The 15,717-nt window shown below is 60.2% G+C and overlaps 1 protein-coding gene across 1 annotated transcript in view; it reads right to left on the bottom strand.

Annotated features, from left to right (window-relative positions):
- PCBP3 (poly(rC) binding protein 3) overlaps positions 1–15,717 on the bottom strand; it is a 68,211-nt gene that overhangs the window by 20,628 nt on the left and 31,866 nt on the right. Inside the window, exons 2-8 of the mRNA XM_047099256.1 lie at positions 10,816–10,970; positions 9,629–9,652; positions 8,781–8,813; positions 8,340–8,456; positions 7,296–7,427; positions 6,327–6,455; positions 3,096–3,170 (exon numbers count right to left, since the gene is read on the bottom strand). Of these exons, the coding sequence (XP_046955212.1) occupies positions 3,096–3,170; positions 6,327–6,455; positions 7,296–7,427; positions 8,340–8,456; positions 8,781–8,813; positions 9,629–9,652; positions 10,816–10,970 (665 nt within the window). The remainder of the gene's footprint in view (positions 1–3,095; positions 3,171–6,326; positions 6,456–7,295; positions 7,428–8,339; positions 8,457–8,780; positions 8,814–9,628; positions 9,653–10,815; positions 10,971–15,717) is intronic.

The raw sequence follows: 15,717 nt of genomic DNA, 5'->3' as shown, positions 1-15,717 counted from the left end.
TCCCAAGAAAACCAAACCAAAGGACCTTTAAAAGGTGACTCAAAACCAATTTTGCAAAAGCAGATTAGGTAAGAAACGTGCCCGAATCAGTCACAAGATGGATGGTCTTGACCTGCAGCCTCAGCGGGCCGAGCAGTTGTTCTCCGGGGCCAGCGTGGTCCCTGAGGCTTCACCTTCAAGACGGTGACTCAGGGTGGCCACAGCGGGCGTGGGCCTGGCGCCTCTCCCCCCTGCCCGCCCCCACCCACCGCAACAGTCCACCGGCCGAGACGCTCCCAGAAACTCACGGCCAAAAACAAACGATCCACAAGGTGTCAAGGGAGAGCAAAGACCAAAGACTTGCTGTCAGGCCCCATGTGCTGTGATGTGGGACGTGCCACACCAGCTCTGGGCAGCCGCGGTGGAGGCCCCGGGCATGGGCGGCACAGGTGGGGAGGGACGTGCCTTCCGGCACCTGGCCACGTGGGGTCCCCGTGCCACATCCCAAGCGGGCACGCGATGCCCACCTGTGTCTGCACACGTGCACCGAGAGGGAGACCACAGGCCAGTCCAAGCGTCCCTTCTGTGGACTTTGCACCGCGGGTGGCGTCTGACGGTTTTCCTCATAAACAACCCAAGCGGGGAGGTAAAGGCCACCAGGCACCGGGCGGGGCCCACTGGAGGCGGGGGCCATCCAGGCGTCCCACGGGGAAGTAAAGGAATCTTATCAGACGCTGAGAGTGTCCGAGGGGAAGGCAGTGGGGCCGCCCTTCCCCCTCTGGACTTCTGTGCACAAGCTCCGTGGCTTGTCTTTAGGTTTCATGGAGGTGCCAGCGGGCACACGCTCCAGCGCGTCACCACGCGTCACAGGCCTGGGACGCACACCGTCCTACGGCCCCGGTCGCCCCAGTGGAACTGCACACACCTCCGGACAGGGCAGTTCTTTATCCCACACGTTTTTACTCACTTAGGTGGTCGCGTTCTCGGTTTTATTTGAACTATGGGAGCAGTTTACCATGGATAGAGGGAAGGTACAGCTGGGAAGACAGACAAAGGTTCTCCGGACGAAACCTTCGTCATCTGCGACCTGCTTGAAACACTGGGCTGGCTGGGTTGGGGCGCCCGGTGGCTCCGTCAGTTAAGTGTCTGACTTCGGCTCAGGTCGTGATCTCACAGTTTGTGAGCTTGAGCCCTGCGTTGGGGTCCCTGCTGTCAGCACGGAGCCGAAGTCAGATCCTCTGTTTCCTTCTCCCTCTCTCTCTGGCCCTCCCCCGCTTGCTCTCTCTCAAAAATACAGAAACATTAAAAGCATTTTTTGAAATGCAGGCTGGCGCTCTCTGGTGGGGTACCTGCTGGCCCTCGGGTACCAGTGCTCGGTGAGAGCCAGTGCAGGTGGGAGATCCACAGTGAGGGGTGTCTCCAGAGGGGAGTCAGGCCTAGGTCCTGCGGCAGGTGGGGTCTGGGTTCTGAAGGGCCCCCTTGCTGCTAAATCTCATTCACACCCCATTTCTGTTTGTGCTGTGCCTCATCGGTCTCCACACAACCACGAAGAGCCACTGGCCAGACCTGTCTCGGGGGGCACAGGTGCCTGTAGCCTGGGGACAGCCTCGGGACAAGCGCCCACGATGCTGGTGACCTCGCTGCCCTGAGAGGAGATGACCGGGACGGCCTTCCTTGGCTGGGGCTACGCTGGCCTTGGCCCACACGGCTTTCGCGGCTCTCGTGGGTGTTACTGTGCTTCCCTTTTGAAGACAGACCGCACTTTACCACATGGTGGCATCGTGGGTCTGTTCACATGTCAGGGTCAAGGCCACACATGTATCTAACCTGCTAGCTTACTAGGACTTCAGGGGAAAGGACATCGTATTCTGAACAAGGCCCCCTGTGTCTGTGTGCCCCCGGGACTACCTCTGGCCTTGCTTTCTGACCTGTAAAATGGGGGCGTGCCCAGGTCCCGGGGCTGCAGTGGGAGGGTGCAGGGACGTGAAGGGTCCAGACAAAGGGCAGGGCCACTGGGTGACTTGAGGGCTGTGGTAGCTGGGAGATGGGCCCGCAGTGGCCGCGTGCAGAAGCCAGGCACAGTGGACAGTGGCCTTCCCTGAACCACACAGCCCTGTGGGAGCCACTGGGTCCCTCCCGGTGGGAAGCAGCCCACATGCTGCTCTTGGAAACACCTAACGTTGGGAGTCAATCTGGAGGATCTGATAAGATTCCTTTAAAATGTGGAGAAAATTTTCATTTGCCCCTTTGTTAACGACAAAGTCATGGCCATTCTCCCCTGACCTGGGTTGCCTCTGGGAATGCTCAGTCTTCACTCTCCCTTGAACAAAGACACACGTCACCGCCAACTGGACGCAGAGCTCCTCCAGGCACCCTGGCCGGGCACCTCCCAAGGTCCTCTACCTATTGTCGTGACCCCGAGGTGGGTGGCACAGGTACCCGATGGCAGGAGGTGGGCACAGCCCCTCTCCTCAGCTCTCTCTGGGCCCTGCTGATGAGCTGCTGGCCTCCCGGGCCCCTTGCCGAAGGGGGAGGAAGGAGGTCGGCGGCTCCTGCCCCAGCCACAGGTGTGCAGAGCAGGTGTCCCGGCCTGGCCGGTGCGGGGCAGGGCGGAGTGCGAGGGCCATCGCTGTGACCCGGAAGTCACCTTTCCCTTCCCCTGCGTGCTCCTAGAGACTCCTCTGTGGGGGGTTGGGGATGTGCATTTCGGGGGAGACGGGACCCTGTTCCCACAGCTCCAGTTGTCTCAACCTCGAGCCACAGGGTCACTGTAACGCTTCTGGCCCTTCTGCTAAGCCCCTTAGACACTCGACGAAGTAGATTTGGGCCAATGTTGCCTAGGCAGGACCAGGGTCCTTCTGTGCCGGGCCAGGGAGAAGACGCTTCCGGGGTCCAGGCTCTGCGGGTCGTCTGCCTTGGCCTTTTCTGTCTGCCCCACACTGCCCAGCTCGCCCCGTGCCCGGCGGCAGGCCGGGAGAGCTCTGCGCCCAGCGTGGGTGGGGTGGGAGACGTGCACGTGAGAAGGGAGAAAACCTGAGTGCACTAACGGGCAGCGGCGGGGGCTGCAGTAAAAGGCTGAGGTTGGCAGTGGAGGCCGCGAGCGGGTCGGCTCTTACCTGACCACCTGCAAAAATGACAGGGGTGGAGGCGGGCTTTGGGCGGTAGGGAATGGTGGCACCTTTCGGTGGGGACTAGGAAAAGGGACAGGAGAGGGAGAGAGAGCATTAGAGCAGCTTCGCGTCAGGATCTGATCACGGGGAGGCCTCCTTCCCGAGCCCACCCCGCTGCACCGCCCGCCCTCCCCGGCAGTGCCAGAGGGTAGGGGATACCCCGCGGCGGGAGGGCTGCCTGATGGGGACCCTCCGGAGGGCCCCCTCTTCCACATAACTACTGCCCTAAATACACCCCAGCCGTCCGCCCGCAGGGTGTGGTGGGCTCCATGGCGGTGTGGGATGCTACTCCCTGACAAGTAAGAATGGAAACCAAGCCCCAGTCTGCACTGGGGGCCCCCACAGCCTGCACAGATGGCCAGGTGGCTGCCTGCGGGCCACTTGTGTCAGCCTGGGTGTTGTCCTCTGGGAAAATCTGTCCCTCTCTCTCATGCTCAGGATGAAGCTGGCCTTTGTGGGCAGCTCCGCCATGGGGGGGTCCTGCTCAGAGCCCCAAAGGCTTTGCTTGGCCAGGGTCATGATGCTCAGTAGGCATCATCACGGGACAGTCAGAAACATCCAATTTCACTATTAACAAAAGGGAGCAACTTTTTTAAAAAAAAAACTTAGAGTCCAAATGAAGTATGTTACAGTCTTGATGAGCTTTGCTAGAATTTCCTTTGATTATTCTGTGTCCAAAAGTACAGGCTTTTTACCTTGGGGTGGATGACATTCTCAAGTACCAGAAGTCTGCCAGATTCTGATAAATTCAACCCAACTCCTTGGTGAGAGGCAACCAAGGTCCTCCCTGGTCTGGCCAGGTGGCCGTCTTCCCTGGGAGCAGAGGCCACAGGGCCCAGCTCAGGTCAGCAACACCGCTTGCCAGAGGCAGAGGGTGGGGGCCAGGGCAGTGTCCCTGCTGGGAGTTCTCGAGACCAGGGACCACTCAGGCCCAGCCCACACCCTGGGCTACCGGGTGTGACCTCACAGTGCCCCGACCTGAGACACAAAGTCATGTGGGCACAGGCTTAGTAGAGGGGATGACAGCTTCAACTCTGTAGTCCAAGCCATGCTGTGTGACCGTGGGCACACTGTGTGACCTTGAGCCCAAGGTTTGACCTTGACATGATGCTCTGTACCCTTGGCCACTCTGTATGACCTTGGGAAATCTGTATGGCCTTGGCCGAGCTGTGTGACCTCGGGAACACTGCAGCCTCGCTGTAAATAAAGCAGGAAGGGCTGCTGTGGGGCCTGCGAGCTGACTCATGTCTGGGGTGATGATGGGCTCCTGGGGTCGGCCAGTCTTCAGTGTTTCTGCAGGTATGACCGAACGCCTCCAGAAACGTCTCTGTGCAGCTGGGATTCACTGCAGCCTCAGGTAAGACTCGCTTCATCGCGGCAGAACCGTGATTAAATGGAGCTCGAGGGAGTGGCGTTCTCACGGTGCCAGCAGAGACCTGTCTGGCCGTGCCCTGTCCCTGAGCTGGGCACCCCACCGACGGCAGCGCCCGCCATCCCAACACTGTGAGCTGTGGTTCCCGTGCGTGCCGATGTCCTCGGATAGGACACAGGGCTTCTGAGCACAGCCCCCGGGGCTCCCCCGGGGTGCGGCAGGCGCTGACGGGTGGGCTTTGCGGCGACCCCTGTGCTTTCCACGGGGCCCCGCTGACTCACCCGCACCAGAGGGCAGGCCTCTCAGTGGCCACTTGAAGGGTGCGGGGCCGCCCGAGCAGAGTCTGAAAGTCCGCTAACCTTTGCTCTGTTCGTCCAGCTCATTTTCACTTAAAAATGGGCCCAACTTCCGTAAGCACGGCGGTTCCCCCGACGCCTGAGAGCTCCGGGCCGGTAAGGGCGAGGCCCCACCTCAGCCCATTTGCGGGTCACGCTTGCCACGTGCGCTTCCTGGTCGAGTCTCGCGTCGGCCTCCCCGCCCGCGGGAAGACCGGGCGGTTCTAACCACAGCCCTGGGGTGCCAGCACCCGCAGCCAAAGGGGTCTAGCCTGCTTCTGCGGGGCCGCACCTGACCGTGAACACGGTGTGGGCCATGCCACCTGGGAGGAGTCCTGAGGAGGCCGAGAGTTTTAGTCCAATCCTTGTTATTGAACGTGGGAGGCCATGTCCCTCCCGGAGCCGTTCGTGTGGCTCAGCACTCGGGACTCAGCACTCTGACGGACTCAGCGCCCTGACGGACTCAGCACTCTGACGGGCCACCGCAGCTCAAGACGCGCGTGCTTCCTCGCCGCCTCGGGCATCCGCCGGTGCAGGCAGCACCCGGCCCGCTCCGTCTGTCCCAGCAGCAGGGGATGGAAGGGAACCCAGAACGGCACCGACTGTCACCATGGCCAGTGGCTGGGGACCGTCAGGACACCGATATTTAGAAAAATATTTTCGACTTCACAAAATATTGTACTTCAGGAAAATAGAAACCATGCAAATTTTTCAGAGACTTGGGGGTGGATCCGAACGCCGAGCCGAGGACAAGAGGGGCGAGGGCACAGAGGCTGGGAGTCCACCGCTGTGGGCGCCTGGTGTTCGCCCTCCCTCATGGCCCTCGAGCCCGCAACGCCTGTCGGGGGCTGTCGCGTGACGCAGACACGCTTCACTTCGGCTTCGAGACCAGCAACTGCTGGCGGCCTCAGGGAGCCCTGCTGCATTTGGGGCAGAGGCTGACATTGAAATCTCAGGGGTTTCTCCCCCAAATGTCGAGAGGCTTTTGTCTCGCTCAGCTGTCTTCTTTGCTTCTCCTTTGGTTTTAACCATTTTGTTTACTTCCTGTCTCTTACAACTGGGCGTTTCAGCGTGCTTTTCCTCCTCTGTGCCTTGGTGGGACCCTGACGCCTGCGGGTGTGGTGAGCGCGGGCCTCCCCCTCGTCCGTGGGCCGTGCTTACGGCCGCCCTTGTACTGGATGCCCCTCACGCCACAGACCGACGACCGGTGATGCAAGCGTCTCCTCACACGTCCCTTTCCCCGGCTCCCCAGCCACGAGGAGGGACGTGCCAAAGGGGGCGGGCGGCGGGCGGCCGGCAGCTGTCCCTCCCCCGGCGCCCGCACCCCCGGCACGGCTCTCGCTCCGGTCACGCTCCCGACCCCCGGCCCCCGCACGGCCCCAGCCACGTGCCGCAGCCGACACGAAGAAGCCACAGCCGGTGTGGCTCGCGGGGCAGGCTGGCGGTGGTCCCTGGATGCCCAGACTGTACCTCCAGCATGACCACACAGATCTGCTTGACACACTGGATGATGGCGTCGGGGGTCCCCGAGATGGTCACTGCCCGCTCCGTGGAGTTGGGCAGCATGTCCCCGGCCACCTGGACCTGGGCACCTGTGGACTGCAGAAATGAGACATTGGAGGGGACACGGCCTGAGCCAGGGCAGCGCTCCTGGGAGCTCGAGAGGGCGTGCTGAGGGTGCGGTGCACGGACGCCCCCCCCAACGGTGCCCCTTCGTGCCCGCCTGGCACCCCAGCCCTCTGCCCATTCCCTGGGCGCCCATGGGGCGGGGCCGGTCGCCTTCAGCCCACCACTGCCCAGCGTGGCCTGGCACAGGGACAGCGACGCTGGACAAGAGGCATTTTAACCTGCAAGTGGCATTTGTAGAGACGGAGACAGAAATGGAGTCCCTTTTTGCAAATACATGGAATTTTATCTCCCCTTCGGAGTTTCAGGTCACAGAGAATGACGGACACTAGGAAAGCCTAAACTCTTCAGCTGTGTCTCCTTGACGGAATCACGACAGGGTGGCCACCCTCCTTAAGGGAGACGGAAGGAGTTAGGCTTTCTCTGAACACGGCAACGTGTGAGCATAAAGTCCACCCCTCACACCGGCTCCCTCCCTGCTGGGACAGCTCAGGCCGGCCAGTCCCTGGACGCACCTGCCTGGGGGCAGAGACCACGGCCTCTGTGGCCTAGAGCCGTATGACCGGGTGGCAGGAGGGCCCTGCCTGTCCCCGGTTGGGGTGCACAGGCCCCCTCACAGGCGCCCAGCGCCTCTGAGCGACACCTTTGTGCACGTTCTAGGGGGTCCCACGTCCCACCCTCTGCTCTTTGGACGGCCCTCCCCTACCGTAAGCTCCATGCTGGCAGGGTTCGCAGTGCTGGGCCTCCAGGGGAGGGGGGGCGGGCTCTACCCTCCCAGCAGCGGGCACCAGCAGCCGGAGAAGGTTCTGTTACCTCCCTGATCTCCTTGATCTTGGAGCCGCCTTTGCCGATCAGGGACCCACACTGGCTGGCGGGGACCACCAGCCTCAGCGTCACCGGGGGCTTGCTGGTGGCAGGGCTGTTGCTCATAGAGTTAATGATATCCTGGGGAGGGAGAAAGACACGTGTGGGCCTACACAGCATGCCGCATACACGCCAGTGAGTGCAAAGGCCAGGCTCGGCGGGAAAGCACCTGAATATGCTCCAGAGGCTGGCGGGGCAGGGTTCCTGCCCCCAGGGGCACAGGGGCGGCGGGGGCAGCGAGAGGACAAGTGTGGGGACTCAAGTGTCCCCAGATGGAGGCACCTGGCACACACACCGTGGCAAACGGCTGAGCGTCCAGAGGAAGGACACAGTGGACGGACTGGTGGACTGCAGAGGCTTGAAGGCCAGTCAGGCTCAGGAGGACAAGCAAGGAGAGGACAGCTGGGTCTGCAGAAGGGGACCCACACGTGCCAATCACTCGCAGACACGCAGGTCGTGGCTGCCGTGGTGCTGCCGTGGACAGGGCGCGACGCAGATCCAGGTGACACCCGGACTCAGGCCCTGCTTTGTCCTCAAGGCTGGGCAGGGCACCAAGGGCCTTGGACAGGCAGGGAGGCGCATTTTGGACAGAAAAACTTAACTCCCTGGCTTGACCACCTTCTGAATAAAAATACCGAATGCATCTCTGAATAACTTTTGGCAAGTTGAACAATATTGGAAACACATGAAAACCTTGATCGAACTCACTGACAGGGCGCATAGACGTGCCACAGACACGCAAGTGTATGCGTGTTTATACGCGTCCACGGGAGAGTCCACGGGTCCCCCCGTGGCCAAGCGCACACGCCAGGGCAGCAGCCGCGGGGCACGGCTGGGGCTCTCGCTCAGGGCCGGGCTCACGGACACGGAGCGTGACGGCTGGCCTGTCACCAGGTGGCCTGCGGCCACGGGAGCGCCCGGGCGGCGAGGAGGTGACGGGGCGAAGGGTTGTGCCTTGCCCCCCGCCGCGGGGTCTCTGGGGACACATCTCACCTCCTCAAACTTGTAGGCGATCATGGCAAAGGCCTTGAAGATGGCGTCGGTGGGGCCTGTGATGGTCACAATTCTTTCCGGGCAGTTTCCCTCAGAGATGTTGATCCTCGCGCCGCTCTGGAAGGAGGTGAGCACAGCCCGGACGGGGTTAGAGCCACGGGTGGAACCTGGCTGGGGCTTCCAGGCCTTCTGACAGCCATGTGCAAACCTCCACACTAAGCGGGGAGGCTGTCCGGGGCCATCCTTCAGAGCGGGGTCGGCCACCGTGCCCCCTGCCGCCCCTGGACACAGAAGCCCTGACGCGGGGGCACACACGGCGGAGGGAAGGGGCCTCTGACCCGCCAGGGGTGGCCTGGCCGGGGCTCCCGCAGGACAGGACTGCTGGCCTCGCTCCTCCCCCCCGCCCGCAGATGGGCCGCCGCCGAGCGTCAGCCAGCTCACCTCTTCACGCATCTTTTTCACTGTCTCTCCTTTCTGGAATAAAGATTCAGAAAACAGTCAAGGCGTCGCTCCGAGGTTCCACCATGGGCGAGAGGCTCTGGCGTGGGAGTACGCGGGGCGCGGATGCCCGCCTCGTGCACCAGCAAGCAGCAGCCCTCACGGTGGGGCTAGAGCCTGACGCTGTGGCTCCCTGAGCCCCCGCCACAGCCCCGCGAGGGGCCCTTCGGGGAGGGGGGCCGGGGCGCCGGCTGGGCTCCTGCCCCGCAGAGGTCTTCACAGCCCTCATCTTCGTCACAGGCAAAGCAGGGCCAGGCCAGGGCAGGTGCCCCGAGGCTCTCGTGGAAAGACCTGGACCTGGACGCCAGGGGGCCTGGAGACGGTCACAGGCCGACCACGGGAGGCGGTGCCTCACCCCAGCCTCTCCCACGTGCTTGAGGCTTCCAAATCCACTCTTGCTTTCCCCGAGGCACGTGTCTTTAATTTTGGAAGGGAGATTCCAGAGAGACCACCACCCACTGGCCAGAGGGGAGACTGCTCTGGAGAATGCCAGTGAATCGTGCTCACTGGGCCCTCACGCCCGGGAAGAAGGACAGGCCGCAGGGCAGCGGGGCGGGCTGCTATGGTGACTGGCCGGGGCCTGGCCAGGACGGGGCCCGGGGACATCGCCTGCTGGGCTTTCAGAGAATCGCACGGGAGGCCCTGGACCAGCCTCACGGGGACTCAGGATTCCGCTGGAATCCTCAGGGCGGGGCACACACCACCACGTGGCACGTCGCCCAGCACAGGCCCGGGGCCCCGGCACCTCCTCTCAGGGACCGCAGCACAGGCAGAGCTCGCTCAGTAGTTACCTTCCCGATGATGCTTCCAACTTCCTACAGGAAAAGAATCACACAAAGTTGACGTCACAGAGCAGCTGCGGGAAAGGCCCGTGATGGACACCGAGACCCGTCTGTGTTGGAGCGAGGACAGGGTGTCGGGACTGTCAGGAAGGAGCGCAGTCGGGCCGCTGTGTGAGGCCCTGGGTCTGGGGGCTCCCGGGTGCCTGTGTGACCTTGGTTAGACCCAGGCCTTGCCTCTGACGGACACATGGACAAGCAGAAGCCAGCGGCCGGCTCCATACAATTAAGTCAGGAGGCATTTCTATGCTCTTAGGGCCTTAGGAAACCAGGAGAGAAACAGATAAAACACAGAATCTTCCCCAATTTTGTGATGTAAAGATAATTAAGCACTGCTACTTGCCTTTTCACGTTTTAAAAAAGGGCGAGTACTCTATGTGACCCGACCCGGGCTTCTGACACCACCCCCCGCTCATAAGAGCCAGGGTTCCCTGGAGAAATGGCTGGTTCCAGGACTGAGGCAGGCAAAGTGCGAGGGAGTCAGGATACAGGGGCCAGCTTGGAGAGGCTCCCAGTGACCGAGTCAGGGTCAATACGGGCATCAACATGAGTAATGACACAATGGGAATAATCTGAATAAAGCAGCAAACTGAGCCCACGGAGACAGGAACGAATGAGCGGATGAATGAATGTGCTGGAGTCTGACAACAGTGGGGGCCCGCCGTGGGGAGGGACCAAAGGACCAGTGTCAGGCCCCTGATGCGAGAGCTCCTGTGACTTTGCTGCCAATGGTGAGGAAACATCAGGAAAGCCTCCCTGAGGAAGGATGGAAGGAGATTCCCCCAGGCTGAAGATGAGGCGTGTCCGGGATGTGGAGGACTGAATACCCTGACCCCCCACGCGTCCTATTGTGAAGGGCAGGGCTGGGGCGACGGGTGGCCCGAACGGGGCCCGAGGTCGGGGGGCTGGGAGGCATCAGTGTTGGCATCCTGATGTGGACGGGACACTATGCCCTTGTTTGTAGGGAACACACACTCAGGTGTCCAGTGACAGGACATCAGGTCACAAGTACCCTCAAGGGTCTCCAGGAGAAACATGCTTTGGAGCGGGCTGTCACTGCTTTGTAAACCTGAGGTTGCCCAGGGCACACCCTCCCCTGCCTCCCAGCTGGTGGGACGCAGTGGCCTTGGGCTCTGTACCTTCCCATGCATCAGCAGACGGATTGTCAGGGTCACGTTCAGGCCGCCTTCTGAGACCTTCGACTCCATCTTTCTCCCAAAATGCGGCTGGGGGTAGTGGCTCAAGGTGCCGAGGGCGCCGTGAGGAAGGACAGATGGGGCCCAGATGGTGTCACCTGGAAAGAGAAGGCACGGCTGCTGCCGAGAACACCGTCAGTGGCCACCGCAGGTCGGGGTGTCCTGGCCTACAAGGGCCTTTGGTCTCTGGAGGGGCGAGGGGGTACGGGTGGGTGGTGGGACAGGTCGAGGGAGGGTGCCGCCCTCACTCCTGCTCTGGTGACACACCAACGCTCACGGGGGGCAAAGGCTCCGGGAGGGCGGCCCAGTCAGCCAGAAGGTGCGGTCCTGGGACCCACCCTGCCTGACCTGCTGGGGCGTGGGGCACACGGCGGTGGGGGACACAGGTCGGCGGGGAAACCTGGCAGAGACTGACCCAGGCCCCGCCGCTGACTCATGTGTGACCCCCGGCAGGTCACGCAAGCCCTCTGGCCTCAGCTTCTGCCTCTGCACCGAGGGAAACAGGAACAGCCCTCTCCCCCGGAGAGGAAAAGGGGTCAAGTGAGCCCTGGGATCCTCGCGTGGGTCTGCAGTGTCCGTTCCGTTCTGCTGTTATGTTAGTTCTGTGCAAACCCCATCACATCCGTGCCAGAAGCCCCGCCCTCTGGCTGTGACTCCCCTCGCCCTTAAAAAGCCAGGACATTACAGGTATTGGTGTTTCCTGTGTGCTTAGAGTCAAGGTTCCTTGGTAATCCCGTCTCTAAAGTGGATCTAGTGTCCATTAACTAAGCTACTGAATGGCTGATGCTTTGGCATTATGTTATTATGAAGTCTTTCCAGAAGATGCTTTAGGTATCACTATTCTACATCTAATTTCTGCAGACAATGGGTCCAGCGCTTCATCCCCCCGATATAATTAAGGCTTCACTTTATGATTTACAGGCACTCATGATGACAGTAGGAAGAGTGACCAGACTGTCCTGCCGTAGCCCTTCTCAGGGAGGGCCCAGCTTCTCCTCCAGGCTGGACCATAGCGTACCGGGTGGTCTCAGAGACGGGCGCCAGTGAGGATGAGAAACGTGGGCCAGGCGGGCCAGGAGAGGGGCACAGCCAGGGGCGGGGGCAGGACCGGGAAGGGTCTCAGGACAGACAGAGAGGCCTGCAGAACCGGAACCAGGCCGGGCGCTGGAGGCCCTGTGGGCTCACCGGACCTGATGCTCTGCAGGCAGCAGGGGTCCTAGAGGTGGGCCGTTTGGGTGGCCTTCCTGGGGGGGCCATCGGTCAGGGCAGCACACGGAAGCCGGAGAGCCGCCTGCCTGCACACAGGGGGTCTCGGGGTGCAGGCTGTGGGGATGTCACAGGGTGTGGGGAAGTCGCCGGGCACTGGGGTCCCACAGGTGTCAGGGAGGAGCGAGAATGAGGGCAGGACAGGACACGGGGCACGAGCAGCCCCCATAGGAGGGGGCAGTGGCCCTAGTGTCTGGCATGAGGATGCCACCTGGAGGACAGAGGGAAAGAGGCCTGGCAGGGGGAGGTTCTGGATGACCTGGGGCCCAGGGGCTCCCAAGAGGGGCACCGGGTAGACCCCGCAGAATACAGAGTGTCCCACATACGCCTGCCCGAGTGCCCACCTGGGAGTAGGCGGGGCTGGCTGGGCCGTGAAGGACGAGGCCGGGGGACTCCGGGTGAACTCGGCCAGCACTTCCCACACACAGCCCCACGCTAGGTCTGAGGCCCTCAGGAACAGAAGTCCTGCGTGTGCCCCCCGCCCGGGCGTCTGGACACCAGCCCTCCGATGTAAGCCATAAGGACGTGAGGCTCCGTCCACATACAGGAGAGACCACAAGTTAAAAAAGCAAGACTTCCCTTTAACCTTCTAGGTTTTGGGGGGTACAAAAATATTTTTTTCCTCATCAAAACATTTCTGCTGAAAAATATGCTACAAGGAAAATACAAAAGTAAAGCACAGAAACCGCACATTCTCACTCTCTGGGTGATGCGTGCAATCGATGTGTCCATACGACAGCCACTGACACATTTCCACACTCACACACAGTGTGCTATTCTACCCGTGCAGATGTATCCACAGGTAACTTCAACAACTCTAACCATCAGTCCTAATTATGGATGATAAAACGATGCTTTTGAGCAACACGGATTCTGACACGAAGGCGTAGGGCGTAGCGAAGACAGGTTTTAAGAAGTCTATCTCCACTGTCCAACGTGGAAGCCACTACTGCTTGTGGCTATTCACCCCTGAAACAAGAAGCCCACGAGTCACACGCTACGTGTTGAAGAGACGGCCCCGCGTGGCCGGTGGCTGCGCACGGGAGAGCACGGCAGAGGACACTAGCGCCAGGGCACAGCTCTGTTGGACGGCGCGGCGCGTGTGGGTGCGTTGGCAGGTCTGGCTGGCAGAGGGCGCCACGGAGGAAAGAGCCCAGGCAGGAGAGGAGACAACCCGGCTCAGATGATCCCAGGGGCACCGAAAATACACGGCGCCCCTCCTGCACAGCCTCCCTGCAGCGAGCTGAGGCACCGGCACCAACCGGGCAGATCGTGTGCTGGCCAGGCGGGGACGCACGGCCTCCTTTGTAATTAGAAACATCTCCCGTGTCGGGGGGACAGCGGGGCCCCACGGCCTCCATTACGCAAATGTTTCCAGCCCGCAGTGGAGAAAGTGGGTCAGCGAGGGCCAGCGGGCCTTCAGGCTCCAGGCTGTCGACTGCCATCAGTCACACAGGCCAGTGAGCTGCCGCAGAGGCCAGTGCCTTCCTCCGTCATGTGGCCGACAGTGAGCAGCAGTGCCCTCTGCAGACTGCTGGGGACGAGGAGCAGCCCCCGGTGGTAGTTAAAGTCAACTGCCACTCAGTGCCCTTGACCCTGAAGAACCCACCCTGTGTCAGCGGCCGAGGGACCTGCGCTGGCGGATCCCCCAGGGTCATGACTTCTGGCAGATGGGGGGCCGTCCTCTGGCCATCCTGCTGGGCCCTGGGACACCAGTTCATCAGGGGCGGCCCCCCAGAGTGCCCGGGGCCTACGCTCATCTCAGGGGGCACCCCTGCAGCAGAGTCCAGGGGCAGTACTGTGGGCTGCCCCTGAGTGCACAGCAGCGCTCAGGTCACACTCACCCAAAGCCAAATTGACGGGAGATCTGCCAGAAAAAAATCTCTGTGTGTGACTCACTCGTCCCCACACGTGGCGTTCAAGAAGGCAGATCTCTTGTGCCAGCAAGGACCCCACCTTGCGTTCTGTGCATGCTGGGAACTTAGTATATTTGTAATTCACTTAGTGGGAGGGAGAGGAGACACAGGCACGGTTCCCTGCAGGGCCGAGGGCCGAGGAAGGACCCTCCCCTTCTTTCCCGGCTGAACCGGCCGGAGGAAGCCGGTCAGGTTGCCTGTGCCGACACCGTCCGCAGATGTGCCTTGGCTGAAACAGCCCACGCCTGACCCCCACAGCCAGGCACAGCCGACGTGAGCCACCATGGCACGTCTGACCCAGCCAGCCCTCCCAGCCATCCGTCTGTTTGTCTCTGCGCTCCTGCCTTCCAGCTACAGGCCCAAACCTGGGGGTTCAGTATCTCCCCTCTCTGGCCCTCGTCGCATTCATTAGCAAATCCCAACACACGGATGCAGAGTTAATGAATTCATCTTTTCTAGTTTCTTAGGGAAAAGCCTGATGGCATCAGTTTAAAACCTTAGTTCTTACCTAATATAGGTGTCTAGTTCTATAAAATTTCTCTCTGCATGTGGCTTTAGCGGCATCCCACCAATTTTGATATTCGTGCTTTTTTCACTCATTTCAAAATACTTTCAAATTTCTTTTTATTTCTTTTTTGATTCATGGGAAATTGTGAAGTATGTTACTGAATTTTCAAATACTTGGAGATATTCTAGAATATCTTTCTCTTGTTGATCTCTAGTTAAACCTGTTATGGTTAGAAAACACACCTATGACACCTGAGATCCTTCCTGTGTACTAAGACGTGCTTATGGACCGACCATGGTCTGTCCTGGTACACGTGCACTCTTGTGTTGGGGGGAGCGTTCTCGAAGCCCGGGGTAGCACTGCCAGTCCTCCATGGTCCTGTCCCGTTCTGGGGGCGCCGGGGACGCGCCTCCTTCCTGCACCCCAAGCTCTGTCATCAGCATTGCACGGTCTAGCACCGTGGCCTTCGGTGGATGGACTGACAGACTCCTTTGTCATTGTGAGAGATTTCATGTCCGGCCATGTTCTCAGCTCTGAAATTTTCTTTGTCTGTTATTAGTGTAGTGACCCAGCTTTCTTCTGATTGGTGTAGCATGGCGTATCTCCTTCCATCTTTTATTTTTAACCTATTTGTGTCTTTACATTTAAAGTGAGTTTCTTGCAGGCAGTTGAACCTTGCCTTCTTATCTTATTCGACAATCTCTGCTTTTTAACTAGGGGTGTTTTGACCATTGACAGTGACTGTTGAGGTGGTCGAGTTTGAAGCCATCATTCTATTTGTTTTCTATTTTTACCGTCTGTTCTCTGTTCCCCCACTTCTTTTTTTATTAAATTTATTTATTTATTTTGAGAGGGAGAGTGCAAGTGGGGGAGAGGCAGAGAGAGAGAGAATCCCAAGTAGGCTCCACACTGTCAGCACAGAGCCCTGTGCGGGGCTTGAACTCATGAACGGTGAGATCACGACCTAAGCCGAAATCAAGAGTCAGGTGCTTAACTGACTGAGCGACCCAGTCGCCCCTGTTTCCCCATTTCTATTGTTTTTTTCCTCTGCCATCTTTGGAATGAATCGCATATGTTTCATGATTCCACTTTTACCTCCTTTGTTCACTTCTTAGTTACAACTCTCTGTTTCGTTACCTTAGCGGTTGTTTTGGG

This window comes from Lynx rufus, unplaced genomic scaffold, assembly GCF_022079265.1.
Source record: "Lynx rufus isolate CCGP_SWC_20201006 ecotype Redwood Valley unplaced genomic scaffold, mLynRuf1.p SCAF_5, whole genome shotgun sequence".
Classification (NCBI taxonomy): domain Eukaryota; kingdom Metazoa; phylum Chordata; class Mammalia; order Carnivora; family Felidae; genus Lynx; species Lynx rufus.
This window is presented reverse-complemented; position numbering and strand designations above follow the sequence as displayed.